Source organism: Syngnathus leptorhynchus, chromosome 4, assembly GCF_054491065.1.
Source record: "Syngnathus leptorhynchus isolate UIUO chromosome 4, UIUO_Slep, whole genome shotgun sequence".
Classification (NCBI taxonomy): Eukaryota; Metazoa; Chordata; class Actinopteri; order Syngnathiformes; family Syngnathidae; genus Syngnathus; species Syngnathus leptorhynchus.
Genome location: NC_141198.1, coordinates 18,082,239 through 18,097,015, shown reverse-complemented (window position 1 = coordinate 18,097,015; position 14,777 = coordinate 18,082,239). Strand labels below are relative to the sequence as shown.

Sequence of the window (14,777 nt, the reverse complement as noted above, 5' to 3'; positions counted from 1 at the left end):
GCTTGCTAATGCAAGGACACACTTTGTTCAACGCCAATTAAAGTAAGATCCATTCAAACGGGAACATTTTTTATTACTTACTATACTTTTATTGTCGTCAATACACTTGGCAAGGGGACTTTTCATTTCATTTTAGTCAGGACTGTGTACATAATCTCTCTTGAATGACTCTTTCCATTTGAAATGGTCTAAAAATGGAGTGGCCAAATCAAGTGAATGGGGGACGTCCAGTCTATTTGGAAAGCTCATAATCTCTTATTGATCTGGACCTACCGATGCATCGCTCTGGTTTGGCCGCTCGGCCCGACAAAGGCACTTGAGGCCTTAAGTAATTTTCGTGCGCTAAGAGGAAGCATTTGCCGTTTCCAGCAAGGACACAGTGGCAAGAAAAGCTAAATTGATCTTAATCAATAGTAGTTTACACAAGGACACATATCTCAACTGGAGTGGTAATGGTCTTATTGAGGTATTAAAGACACGGGCGGGGGCGCTGGAAATCACAATGGTGGTACTTTCTGCAGTTGTGCACACTTATCTGTAATACATTTCAACAAATTCATTTTCCAATATTTGTCAAGTGCGAAGGATGAAAAGATACACAAAGTAAAGAACATAATTTATTCAAAGAAAAATTCCAATGCTGAAATAAATACGTACGGGAGCAACATCAGTACATGACCGTGAAATAGAATAAAAGCAAAACTTTTAGTGGCACTGGACTGATGAAAAGCCAATCCTGAAAGTATCCCAGCTACTTCCCAACCGAACAGGCCGCGCTAAAAGAAAAAAAAAGATGAAATTGAATTGTCCTAACATGTACAAAAGTGATTCAAGTCAATCATGTTTACAGGCCTAGACGTCTTTAATAAATACAACAAAAAGATCAGTAAAACAGTCATTAGGACAAAAAAAATAAATTGCGACCGTGTTAAGTTGGTAGCAGAATGACTCATAGGAAGTGTGGAGAGGTTCCAAAGGAAAATGAATCACATCCAATTCAGGCAGACTTAATACATTCGTTGTTTCCCCCATTTTGTCAAAGTCAAAATAGGTGGGGAAAACGAGGGCACAAAAAGTGTTGGACATTGTACCCTGCTTTGTTGAAAGATTTGGACATTTGTATTAGCTTTGTCAACAAATACACTTCGCTCTTGATTTGCACATACAAAAACACACACACACACACACACAATTCTTCATGAACTGTAAGGCCCTTAAGGTGGAGATGTGGTTTGAGACAGGCATGGGAACACTTGGCACCAATCAACTTGATTTGCTAGAAAAACTCAAAACGGGGGGGGGGGGGAGTGATTGGAGTTAGCAAAACAATCAAGGGAAGAAAAACATAAAAGGCATTTTCGCGTCAACAACAGTAGGCGACACATCTTGTCCTAATGGCAACGGCGTCCGCTCACCTGAGCACGGCCCCTCCCCTTTTGAAAACAGTCACAGCTGCTTGGAAAGAGCTTCGCGCTTGTTTCAAAATGGCTCAGTTTTATATTAAAAATACAAAAAAAACAAAGTTGCTTGTTTCAACATCTTCTGGAACGTCTTCAACTTCATTTGGACACATTCAAGCAATGGAATCCCCCGTCATGCGTCAGCGCTGACAGAGCAGCTCATCCTAGCGACTCTTTCGCCGTGTGTCTTGCACCCAACAAGTTAACTCTCCAAACTCAGTCATACTTCCTGGTGAATAATTGCGGGAGAAAAAAATGAAATAAAAAGAACGGCTGTTTGCGTGTCCAGCATGATAACCACCATTGTTACTTTGTCAGTCACGTGTTTGTGATCGTTACTAAATGTAAGAAATGTTGTGATGTGAATAAAAAGGAGTGAATGCAAAAACACACAGTCGTCATCTGCGGAGGAAGCACTGGGAGTCAAACCGATAGTTCCGACGATATGGTAAGTCAGTGCCGCCTCGTTTTACGCCGCCATGAGATACTGATGGTAGAAGAGGCCAAAGAGGGAGGTGGAGAAGAGGCAGGCAGCGATCCACCACGTGAAGAAAGAGAAGAGGCCCCGGAAAAGTAAAGGGCTGAAGACGGTCTTCAGGCCCCCCAAGGCTACAGAGAGTTGGGCCACGGAGGACCGCGCTCCCGCCTCCGCCACCGGGGGCGCTATCGGTGCTTCCACTGGTGCAGTGTCCATCTGATGCATGCAAGGCAGCTCTTCTTCAACATGGAACCCCCAAGAGTGTCCACCTGATATCAACAAGCGACACGTTACGTCAAAGCGGGCTCAAGGGGAAGCCCATTATGGCATTTCATCAAAATTCAACACGATTGGTTTTTTTTTTCTCCTGTGCTTGTTCCATCCTGCTAAGCAGCAGCAGCAGCGGCACAATCACTCAACAAAGTTTGGATTTCCACACCTGTCAGCGTTCTCATGGAACGCCTTCTTACGTTTGCTACCAAATTGTCTCCAAAGAACAAAAGAGATGGGTGTCTAGCGTCAGGATGATTGGGAAATTGCTTTTCTGTGGAGTTATTAGGACGGTCGTCAAGAAGGCTCACCTAAGGTTTTTAGCAGCAAAGTCGTATGCAGCAACATCACCAGCGGTGTCACGTACTGTAGCGCGATGACACACAAGTAGTAAAAAACACGTGCAACCTGAGGGACAAACAAAAAAAGAGAGCTGTGTTGATGAAAACAAGTTGCTGCTTTTGGGAATCAGATGACGCCAATCACCATCTTCTGCAGGTCGACGGTACTTATTCGCCCCGCCTCCTTCTTCATCCGCTCCACCGCCTTCTGCGCCAGGTTGAGGTAGGCCTGCAAATGATGCCTCATCATGGCCAGCCGCAGCGCGCACATCACTACGATGGCCCATAAGCGCAGCGTGTCGTACGTCTGCTCAGCCATCCTGACACGGAGACACCGAGCGCAGAGTCACCAGACGGCGGAGGGAGGAAAAAAAAAAAAAGAGCCGTTACGTTCCGATCCGGTTTACTCACAAAGGTGAGTTGTCCTTTCCCAGGGTGGGGTTCATGATGTAGTCCTTGGTGATGGGCTTCACCCAAAGCAGGACCATGATGAGCGGCGACAGGAAATTGATATGAAGTAAAGTTCTGAAGCGAGCGGGAGAGTCAAAGGTTAATGTGTGCATAGGAGATGAAACACTGGGAAAGAAACAACAAGTGATGAAAGCTACATAATGAAATGCGGGGGGCCTCACTGCGTAAATTTGCCAGTGGTCACATTGAGGGCGTCCAGGTGCATCTGGGCCAATCGCAGACCCGGGAAGGTTAAAAAGGCTCCGATCAGAGCGCAGAGGAAGGCCAGGATTAGCTTGAAGCTAAGTTTTGAAATGGGACCCCTGGAAAGTGGAGAAATCGTGGAGTCGGGAAGGAGTTTCTCAAGGCAATAAACATTGGTGAAAGCAAACTTACTGCGACTCCAAGCCTTGGTGTTCCAGGAACTGCAGCGCGCTGTCGGAGAAGTTGGCAAAACCTCGGAGAGAAGACAAAGAGACAGTTCAGCTTGAGGACGGCAGAGAGTTGAGGCTTGAGGACGGAGCAGCGTTCACCGGTTTCCAGACCAAATTCCAGGTAGTTCTCCGTCACGATGAGAATGGCCATGGCTTTGACGAAGAAGAAGAAGCCGAACGTTATGCAGAGGGAGCGCTCGCCTCCTTCCTCCAGTTTAAAATAGTGAGTTGTCAGAGAGAAGAGAATCTTGCTGGAAGGGAAACGGTCAAGGAAAGAGTTGGAAGGGATGGAAGACTACAGGCACGAGGAGGGCTGGAGGTCACGCGGACATGCAAACTTATTTATACAGGCTTAAGGTCGAATAATAATCAATAAAAGCTATGAAAGTCCAACAACGTATTTTGATACAGCTCGCTCGACTATTTCTCGACGAGTGTATCTATGGAGTTCAGACACCAAAGTGATCTTATAAAAGTGCTTTCGGAGCCCACGGCAGTTAGGCCGAGGCTATCGGCGCCGGCGGCGGGTCGGGGATCCTCTTAAACATTGTCATTACAAATGAAACGGGAAAAAGTGAAAATCAAGTGCTCCATTAGCACATATATTGAAGAAACGCGTTCCCTCATCTTCACAGTCGCGTGTCATCCGCTCCTTGCTCTATTCCTTCCCACCGAGCAGGTCGGGTGCCGCGCTGGGAAATTTTGGTCTCCAATCTCGGACGTCGCCGGGAAAATGACACACCATCTGACCGCGGCGAGCCGAGGTTGACCAGGAGCACTGGAAAAGATTGATTCCTGTGCTTGGCGCCACGGATAATGCATATTATTAGGCCATCATTCAGCGTAGCAAAATAGCGGGGGAGCTGCGGACCATAAAGGTGCCGCTGGCGGTCGGGCCAAAACGACAAGGAGATCCCCGCATCATTTCCGAGACTCCGCTCGGATCGACATAATCACGCCGAATTGATTCGACCTCTCTTACAGACAAAGGCGTTTAATGTACGAGGCCACTGAAAAAGAGAGTTTGCTTAAACTGTCGCGTTCCTTTGAGAACAAAACATTTTTCGTGGCACGGTGACGACACGTCCGTCCGCCTTTGCTTTGCGTTACGAAGGAGGGTCAAGCTCGAGTTTCTCGTTTGGAAATTTGTCCCACGCTTCGTCGGCGAATTGATGATGACATCACACATTTGTAGCCATTTATTGTCTCGTAACACATTTGAGCGAGCGTTTCCCAACCTTTAGTGAGCAAAGTGAGGCAGTAAGGATTTAGGAGAGGCGTCGATTTCTTCCCGAAACCCGACGACTAATTGAGACACACCGTCCGTTAGTCGCCGGGCGGCGTTTTGAGGAAACACAATATTTTTCTGGCGACATCCATCTGATATTAAAGGTTATTTTTTGACAGGACCGTCACGATAGTTGTTTCTTTTTACAGACGCTCGCCGTCTGAGAGGCAACGAGAGGGATTTCTAGCGGCTGCTTTTGAAAAAAACAAAACAAAAAAAACCCCAGACCTTCTGGTGTCATTTTGAAAGCCCGGCGACACGGAGCAGATGCTTTCAAATGCTTTTTGCTTTCCAGATGACTCACAGCGCGACGCGGCGTCTATGTGATTGGAATACACCGTCGCTCGACGAGACATCGTGCCGGGAGCGATTGAAGGATACACCACAAAGGCGAGCACCAGCATGGACCAGACCACACTGATGTTCATCTCTCCTGAGGGTTGAGCGACACTGTAGTAGAGCTCCGTTATTAGATAGACCACAGTCGCCGCTACCGTGAAATCAACCAGCCACTGGAACTCGGGGAAGTAGTGCAATGCTGAGGGCGCAGGAAAAAGACACTTTGAAGGCACATCCAAAGCAAAAAAAAAAAGAAAAAAGAAGCTGTTCATACCTAATGTGTCGACCTCAGTGATGTATTTTGACTCGAGTTGAAGATCGATGTCCTTGGGTACCGTTAGCGGCTTGCTGTCTATGTGACCATTGTACTTCCTGGTATAAAGAGCAACAAAAAAATGAGTCCAATTGAATTTTACATTCAAGAGAATCTTTTCGTCATACACGAGTACTTATCGTTTCTTTGAAAATGCGGTTTATCGGGCAAAGGCAGAACTAAAGCGCTCGCAGCGGGTAAGGGAGAGCTAGCCTTTGAGCGTGAACGACTATGTGACGGGCCTCCTCGGATCTGCCCAGTGTGGGCGCTACATTCCCAGGACAATGCCACTGGAAGAGTCCTGAGCCAAAACACACCCAAGTCACATTTCTTTCCCGAGGTACCTGACGGCCCCCTCCGCTCGGCCGAGGGAGTCGGCGAGCCAACAATGGAAAAGGGGGCGGGGGAAAAAAAAGATAGTGGCCCATCTTATTCTTTTGGGGGATTACTGAAACATGTGGTGCCGCCGAACACCAACCTGCCTCATAAAGGGTGAGAGAAAAAGGAATATTGTGGAAGCCAGCCCCCGCCCTTTGCGGATTAACTTCCAGTAGTGACTTCAATTTAAAGCCCTATTAAGAAATAAAGCACACGGGGAAATGCACTAAATTCATGTGTTTGACCGATGCCACTGACGATAAAATTGTCTTTTGGCAAATTTGGGGGGAATTCTGAGTTTCCTATGAAACTGTCATTGTCACAACTGAAGGTCTAAAAGCCTCCTACTAATAAGGAAAAAAAAGAAAAGCAGATTTGTCTCTTGACTCCAAACATGATTGAAGATCTCATTCCAAGCCATCAACATGATGTCCACCTTCTCTTCCACATCTTTACACCATGGGCACACTTACCTGTCTTTCTTCTTCTGTCCCTTCTGCTTCCCCGCAAGGTTCCTCAACTCATCTTCCGTAGGGTGCTGATACCAGCGCAGACTGGCAAAACAAAACTTTTTCAAATGCAAGACATTCGACTGGAAAAAACAAAACAAAAAACAAAGCGCTGTGACAGTGCGAATTACCTCCCGCTGCAAAGTAGCCATCTTGCAAAGGAATAATGAGGTATGATTTTTTGTATCACACTGGCCATTACCATGGTAACCACCAGCTGCACACCGATCACACCCTGGGAAAACAAAACGCTTTAAGTGGCAGTGAAACGGAACAAATATTTCACCTAAAGTAGGTGGAGTGATTCATGCTTTGGGTAGCGTAGCGACATATTATACTGGCAAAACATTGATGACCATCTCCGAACCAGATTTTTGCCCAACTGTTTAAGTTCTATTGCATCTGAAAATGTCTGCCTACTAAAGCATGGAAGAGAATGAAAAGCTGGCACAGTTACGACTTGAGCAACACAAGCGGCTCAATATCCAAAATCAATATTCACTTAGTACTTAGGGGCTCAATCATCACCATCAAGCTGAGCTTTAATCCAATCGCTGTTAGTGAGGTCGGCAAATTGACTCAAGCCTTCAGATATCAGAATGGCTTTTCACACAGGGCAGCAATGAATGAATGAAAGCCTTTAAACCACCTATACAAAAAAAAATCCTCTAACGGTTTGTGCTTTAATTATAGAGCTACTCAATCAATACAGTTCTTCGGAAAATAGTTTTAAAATGAAAACAAATTTGATAACTGCTTTTGTACTTTTAAATACAAGCCCATAAAATACATTTCAATGGGAATTAAGCCCACGTCAGCCCAGACAGAGGATGCAAAATGTAGACAGACTGGAGACCTACATATGAAATTGGTCACAGGGCTCATGCGCACTTCACCTGGTCTAAGCTCCAAAACCATATGTCAATACTTTTTCTCAGGTGTCAGAGCGTGCCAATAACGTGGCAATTATCTTTGCTCAGAGGTGACTGGTGGCAAAACCCAACCTCGCATCATCCCACTTTGTGCTATGTGGGTCAAAAGCCCACCACCTCAAGTTGCTTGGATGGACGCCGATATGGTCATAGGAAACCTGCAAGGATCTCTCGCACCTCGGGGAAATTGAGCCAGCGTGCTTCCTCTTATCTTGCCCATACTGCTTGACCCCCTTCCTCACCAGACAACCAATTGAAATCTGTAGGGGGTGGGCGGGAGAAGGGAGGTGGGTTTTCTACGCAAGAAGCTCATCTCCGAACCTTATTATTATTTTTTAATTTGTGTGTTTCAAGACCTTCTCTCACTGTAAAACGGATCAATTTAAAGGGCATTGGAAAATAAGGCAAATTGGTTTAAATAGTCAGGATGGGCTTCAAACAAGGTCGGCTGCTTTTGAGTTTGGATGGATAAATAAATGAACTCGTCAACAGTTTGGGACCTGCTGGTATTTGTGTTTGTTTACGTCTCCATGTGCCACATACGCAAAGTATGCAATTTTGCCTATGCAATTGGCTTTTGGTCAACACTTTAGCTCTACGCGGGAAGGCTTGTCGACCCACGACTGCTGTGATTGAACGTATGAAAATGAGAATATTCAGCTTTTGGATTTCTGACCTAACAGGTGAACATAATTTGACCTCTAGAAGAATTCACAGAATGAGTGGACGACCTGATGAAGAACAAAAATCGCAAGAGATCAAATTCCAGATTCTAATAGATTCTTAGTTGGCTTTTAAACTGCTATCAGGCATGAATAGTGGAAGCCTTTAAAAGGGTCAGACCACCTGTTGTGAAAGGGCATCCAGGGGTCAAATAAGATGCTCCAGGTGTATCCAGACACCTTAGCTGCCCCTGCAACACTCACAGTAACCAATGCAGACTCCTTAAATCGCAAAATATCGTCGGCATCCACCAGGAAGAAAGCAAGCCTAGAAGCCAAACCTAAAATGCTTCCATCAATGCATGCAATGAGATAGAGATCAGGTGCACCTCAGAGTTAGCTACCGGTTAGCTGAGCAAGAAGCTCCACCTGTAGCACTGCTGCAAAATGGATTGAATGGGATCAAGACAGTCAGGACAAATGCGTCCGATGACTTTGAAATCATATTTAAACGAAGCAAATGTAAGAAAAAATGAGCTCGCTCGCTCGTCTGTCACGCTTACCATGTTGATGCAGTGCAGCTGAAACAGGCTGCTCAACGCCGACAACACACAGCACTCCGAATCGGAGATGACACGGCGAGGAGCACATAAGCCCTTCTTGCGACGTTTAAGTACAAAATGAATGAGTTGTTTTCAGTAAGGTTGCACCGCGTCCACCAGCGCGGTTTACATCGTCAAATTACACCGAAATGTTTGCAGCGCCGCCACCAAGTATTTTCAACAGCAGTAGAGGTCACGGTGAAACTCCGGGTAAGCAGGTGTCCAAAGATATGCCTGAGTATTTATTGAGGGGAAAAAAAGCCAGCCGATTTTTTATTTACGGTTATTCTATTTAAAATCACATAACATTTTAATTTAAAGATGAATGATTTTTTTGGTTTATCAAAATACACCTCGAGGACTGGTTGCAATGTAAATATTTGAACAGGCTTTAACCGTAGCGCTATGTAGGGTTTACGGACCAAGCGGACCGGAGTGTTTTTTTTTTTTTTTTGCTTTATTGACAAGCATGTCTAGCAAATGGTATGCACATTGCGAGAGAGAGAGAGAGAGAGAGAGAGAGAGAGAGAGAGAGAGAGAGAGAGAGAGAGAGAGAGAGAGAGAGAGAGAGAGAGAGAGAGAGAGAGAGAGAGAGAGAGAGAGAGAGAGAGAGAGAGAGAGAGAGAGAGAGGTAGTGGAAGAGCGACTCGGTGGTGCACTGTTTAGCCCACCCACCGCCTCCTAGTTCTGAGGGTGCGGGTTTGATTCCGCCTCTGCACCCGTGTGAAGTCTGCATGTTCTCCGTGGGTTTGCTCCGGGTTCGCAACCACATACATGGTTGGCTGATTGGGCACTCCAGCACTCCAAATTGCCCAAAGGGATAGATGGATGGATAGACAGACAGATAGATAGATAGATGCATTTCATGTACTGTACAACAAAACCACGCAGTCATAATCCAATTTTGGAATCATCTCAATCTACTTCACAAGTCCCATCATGCGTGCTGGCGTTAATGTTTTGAAATGTCATATCATTGAAAGCACATCAAGTTTCTAAATGCACTTCCCCAATGCAAGAAAGAGACCTTTTGCTTCCATAGCTTCTGCATCTGCTGATTATGTATAATTAAAGTGAGCTAGCTGTCTTTCGACTGTACATTCTGCGACTTGTCTTCTATATCACACTCTTACTGTTTGAATGTGACTCTCTCTGGAGTTTGTGTGCCTTTCCTTTTCTTGTCTTTTTAGTCAGGCTTGTTATTTTTAGATGAAACATAATCGGCAGAATCTTCAGAGAATCTCGGCGAGTTCTTCCGAGTGTTTAATCCATATGACATCTCCTCTGCTGCTGCTGCTGCTGCTTTTGCCTCCTCGCTCATCTTCCAATATAAATAAAGATGTTGAGAATATTACAGTGAAAAAATCTCAGTCCAGTCAATCAAATAGACTCACTGTTGAATGTCATCATTCATTTTTTATGTCAAGGCCTTTTTTTTTGTGGGGGAGCATTATACGTGCTTTTCCTTCTTTTATTAATCAAACAGCAGTTTGAAATGTGTGTCAGTGATCTCAGCAGCGTACTCGCTCCAAGCGCAGGAAGAAAATAGAACAAAAAGTCAACTCCTCACTCAGCAAGCGGGACTGAAAGCGCTGGTGAATGTAATTCTCTTTGGCGCGACGCCTCCTTCTCCAGTCTGTGTAATCTACTGTACACCAATGCAAATTACAATGCAAATGCAAATAGCACTGAATAATTTATTTGCAGCACACAAGGCACAGAAGCTTTTTTTGCTCCAATTGGCCATTGTGGCATTTAAAACAGGATGACAGGAAATAAAAGTGCATGAATTCAAGAGGTGAAAATTGGCAAGGGATTCATATTAATTATGAAATCAAGTAGATATGTTTCTCTCATTTGCTCCAAGATGTAGTCTTCAAGCACATCCAAAACACTTTTGAATGAAGAAAGAAAAATGATTATTCGATCAATTACATTTCGCATTTATCATATGCACCTGCTCAAGGATCTAATTCAGTTTAGTTCGATTTCTCATTTGTTTCTAAATTAATCATTTGAAAATGTTCCGTTTTGATACTGTAGATAGTCATTTCACAATTTTGTTTATTAGGGTTGTCGTTTAGAATGGACGCGCAACCGCACCGCATCTTCGTTGAGCGGACAATTTTGTATTTTTGTCACTATAAACTACAAACATAATATTCAATATTTTCACTCAATTATAGATGATATCATTTAACAAAGCTCTTGAATGTTATTTTTTTTTTTTTAGGTGTGCCTCATGAAGTGGCTAGTGTGTTCATATTTGAATTCTAAAGGGCTTCTTTTTTTTTTTTTGTTGTCTGCTCCCACATCAGTGGTTTTTTTCCATCAGGGATTGTAATTAAACAAGAGCATTCATGAGTGGGTCTGCTCATTTAGCTTAGATAGCTTTCGGGCGACGGAAGAGCAAATCCCGCTGGAACATGACGACCGTGACAGTTCCGTCAAAGTGAAAGAACACTGCGGGTTAAATGACCACGACTCCATCACTTTTGATAGAAGGTCACATTCTGACCTCACATAAGACAAAACTAATTTGAATCTAAAATGTCGACTAAATCCTTCTCTTGTTTTTCACATTTAGCACCAAATACGACCTTATTGCAAACATTTTCTTCATACACAATATTTGATCTCACACGTGCACCTTTTGATACCTTTCTTACATTTAGAAAAAAAAATGGCATTTATTTGTCACCGATCTAATGTTGACATTGCGTTAGCTTCCCATTTGTCAGTGTAATGTTTGCAAAGCGCCGCAATATCAAAAGATTAGTTTGAGCATTAATTTCCATGTCAGCGTAGTCATTTTAATGTATAGACGATTTATTGTAGGCGCTACGTTTTATCCAGCGCCAACTCAACGTCATGATATATGAATACATATTTTCCCTATTCATATCAAGACTGATTTATAATACAAATGGGATACAGTGTGTGTGCCAGTGTGTGTGTGTGTGTGTGTGAGCGTGCACAGAGAAATAAAGGCCGAGCTAGATAGGGGAGAGAGAGAGAGAGAAGCTCATTATAATCAGGCAATTATGCTGGGAGAATTAGAAGCGTCCTTATTTTCTCTTGTGGCGGGCGGCGTGAGCGTGAAGACGCTTTGGTGAGTGCAGACTAAAAATCCAAGGATGTGACTGACTGTGCTGTGTTAACACGGAGCATATGTTGCCATGTGTGACAAACCCAACCTGAGATTTTTTTTTTTCTTCCTCCCTTCCTTCCTTTTCGGAGAGTCAAATGAGGCTTTTCGGGTTCTCATTTGCATTGATGGGAATTTTTCTTTTGTCTTGAGCGGAAATGAATGAGACAAGAGAAGTTATTCATTGACGCCTACAACTCGGGACGACTCGGCGGTCCGCAATGTGTCATCCAGACAGTGGTACATAATTATATTGCATGTTATTGTTATTATTGTATAGATATGTATATTTGTTGATGTATTGATGTTAATTCTAAAGTAGTGGAGCTGTACTGTTGATTTTGCCGTTTGCACTTTTTATGCCTTCACGTGCATGAATACTTCAAATACTTCAAACAAAAGAAAATAAATAAAAATTTGAAATAAAAATCTCATTTGCATAGTTTTTGTCTGGGTAAATGCTGCTCTGATATTTGACACATTCAATTGTTTTCAAATAATTCAGGAAATATTGCTGGGGACAATGAACCAAAGGCACACTTAAGTTAAAGACTTTGACCTCTTGTCAAGGGTGTTTGACCAGAATTTGACCCTTGACCTCAAGTACACGTCTTATCAACACACTCGTTAATGTGTATTGATTGTCCCTCCCTCGAGACGCGGCAACATTACACGAGTAGATCTTCCCAAATTGTATTTTGCTGAACTATTTATGCTACCACAATGACATTGACATCCTCCATTTTGTATTTGTTTGGCATAGCCTGTGTGTGCTTTATTCTAGCTGATATTTGGTGAAAGGCAGGCTGGCCATTTGAAAATGTATTTGAATCATTTTCTTAGAATTGAAATTGTGTATTATGTGCAGGTATTTCATGAAAATAAGTACATTTTTTCAAACAAATACTAAACAAATGCACAACGATCGTATGTTTCATACAAAATGGAGCCGCGTGTCTTAAAAAAAAAATGCACCCCCTTTTTCCTGTATACTCTTGCAAAGACAGTGACAGAATTTTCCCTTTATATTTGATCATAAAATTGGTTGCATAATTACGATTCATTTAAATATCCAACATATGAAGACATTTTGATCATTTGTTTAATTTAAGACATCAAACCAAGATGATATCAATAGTAATAATAATCTAATATAAATCATCTGAAAATAAATATAATACGAAAGAGATTCTTTGTTTTTACAATATTTTGGACTACAGTGTACATTTCAAATACAAAGCTATTGCGGCAGGTCTTAAAAGAACAACCAGTCCCAACACCCACGTTGCCCCACCCTTTTTTTCTGCATTAAAAAAATGCTGGATTGTGCATGGAATGTGTCAAGGGGGATTGTTTGTGTATAGGCTGGGGGTGCTAAGATGAACAGCGGAATGACGACTGACTGAAAGTTCTCAGGCAACTTCTTGTGTCTGGCAGCTGATTTGGGCAAGTCAATTAACATAACAAAGCACCCGAGCCTGTGAACTCGGGGCACCTTTCGACCTTGGCGCTGTGGGGATGAATGGTCCGTGGGCCTCTCCACAGGCACCCCCATACACACATGGTTTGCGTGATCGTGGCTAAATTGTTAATCAGGGTAATTTAATATAGTATTTCACCATCTCTCAGCGGCCGCCCCAACCTTCATTGAACGAGACGAGACGGGCAGCTGCAGTACACCGCCATCATTGTTTAAGCATGGCGGCACATATTTACGCTGACTCCACGATGAAATGAGACACCGTCTGACAACAACCAGACAATCTTGAACACATTGTTGTGTGGGGGCCACATACGGCCCAATTTCATGTCAAGGGGGCCGGACAAATTCAAACCTCAGAGTTTGCGTCAGTTTTCTCCTCTACGTGTGTCATAACTGATTACAGTGATTGTATATCAAATTGAAATGAATCCAAAAATGTATGCATAACATTAAATGCGTGAAAGCATGCCCCACTGAAAAATGACTAACATGGCGCAATAAAGCCCTGTGATGAGAGCCATCAGCTAGTTTACGTCCACTCATGAAAACTAAGCTACATTAAATGTATGATTTAAAAAGAGACAATGTCAATGGAGGAGACCAGTTTTTAAAATGGAAGAAAAAAACGTCTTTGTGGTCTTTATATAAAAAAAAAGCACAGATGTGATGTGCAAACACAAGCTAATTAGCATAAGATCTAGCCATAAGTTAGCATTGACCGCTCTTGTATACATTGTTAATTTATGCTGTGTGACTAGACGATAATTCATGCCCAAATCACCAGACGCCCCCACCCCAAAACATCAATGTGTGGGAACGCTGGGCCCAAAGTCAACTCCACGCATTCATCACCTCAACAAAGACAATTCCACACTTGGTTAACCAGCATTAAACAATTTATCAGATGAAATACAATGAAAAATGTTTCCAAGTAAAATCCGTAAGAGTTTTTTGTGGCGTTTTTTTGCTTTTGCTGTAGTATTCATTTCATGTTTGTAAAATGGCTTACCGTTACTTTACCCACTTGAGTCACTTGGGTGTTTGTCGTCCAACAAGTTTGGATATTAGCGTGTCCATCTACAATGACAGGAAACAGAATTGATCAACATGCAAACAAAGGGCCCGTGGTAATCGGGGGGGCTAACAGGGGTCAGGAGTGAGGGGCCTTGTCTAGACGCTCTGCTTTGGTGGTTCTGGGATTTCAGCCTCTGTGCATACTCTCAAAAGAAAACTTGACCTGTGTCTGGGATCAAGGAATTGGGGAGACACACGGATGAGACAATGGGACAACGCTAGTTTTTTTTTTTTGCAGCAGCAGCAAAGTGTAGAGAATTGACAATAAAATCTTGTCACCGTTACCAACTCAACACAGATGTTCCCTACCTGTGATGGGATGAGTTTGGCTGAGCAAAAATCCAGAGCCACTTTCAAGCGATGGCTGGTACGTATGAATCTTTTACGATGCTCCTAGCCGAGATTGAACTCGAAAAAGCTAGCGACACATTTGGTCACGGAATCTGGGCACCGTATTCAATATTTTTAAAATACCAATACCTATAATACTAAAGTTAATACACCCCCCCTCTCAGAATTCCCTTTTTTTTAAAATAAAAGCCAAAATCAAATAAAAACTAACTTGAATGAAGAATCCAAATCTATTAGAACCCTCTTGCAGACGAGTATGTAAAGT

At 43.2% G+C, this 14,777-nt stretch overlaps 1 protein-coding gene across 3 annotated transcripts; it reads right to left on the bottom strand.

The window, feature by feature from the left end:
* Positions 1 to 604: 604 nt before the first annotated feature.
* On the bottom strand, positions 605 to 8,692 carry tmem161b (transmembrane protein 161B). 3 transcript variants are annotated; one of them, XM_085910729.1, is made up of 12 exons: positions 8,418 to 8,692; positions 6,392 to 6,495; positions 6,225 to 6,305; positions 5,335 to 5,432; positions 5,103 to 5,259; positions 3,533 to 3,684; positions 3,396 to 3,456; positions 3,182 to 3,322; positions 2,961 to 3,074; positions 2,695 to 2,869; positions 2,520 to 2,616; positions 605 to 2,207 (listed from the first exon to the last, which is right to left on the bottom strand). In XM_085910729.1, the coding sequence occupies exons 1-12, from the start codon at positions 8,418 to 8,420 to the stop codon at positions 1,930 to 1,932; spliced, it is 1,461 nt and encodes a 486-aa protein (XP_085766855.1). In that variant the 5' UTR covers positions 8,421 to 8,692; the 3' UTR covers positions 605 to 1,929. The 3 variants fall into 3 exon arrangements, with proteins under 3 accessions (XP_085766855.1, XP_085766857.1, XP_085766856.1); XM_085910731.1 differs by having other exon boundaries at positions 605 to 1,689; XM_085910730.1 differs by having other exon boundaries at positions 605 to 776.
* Positions 8,693 to 14,777: the final 6,085 nt, after the last annotated feature.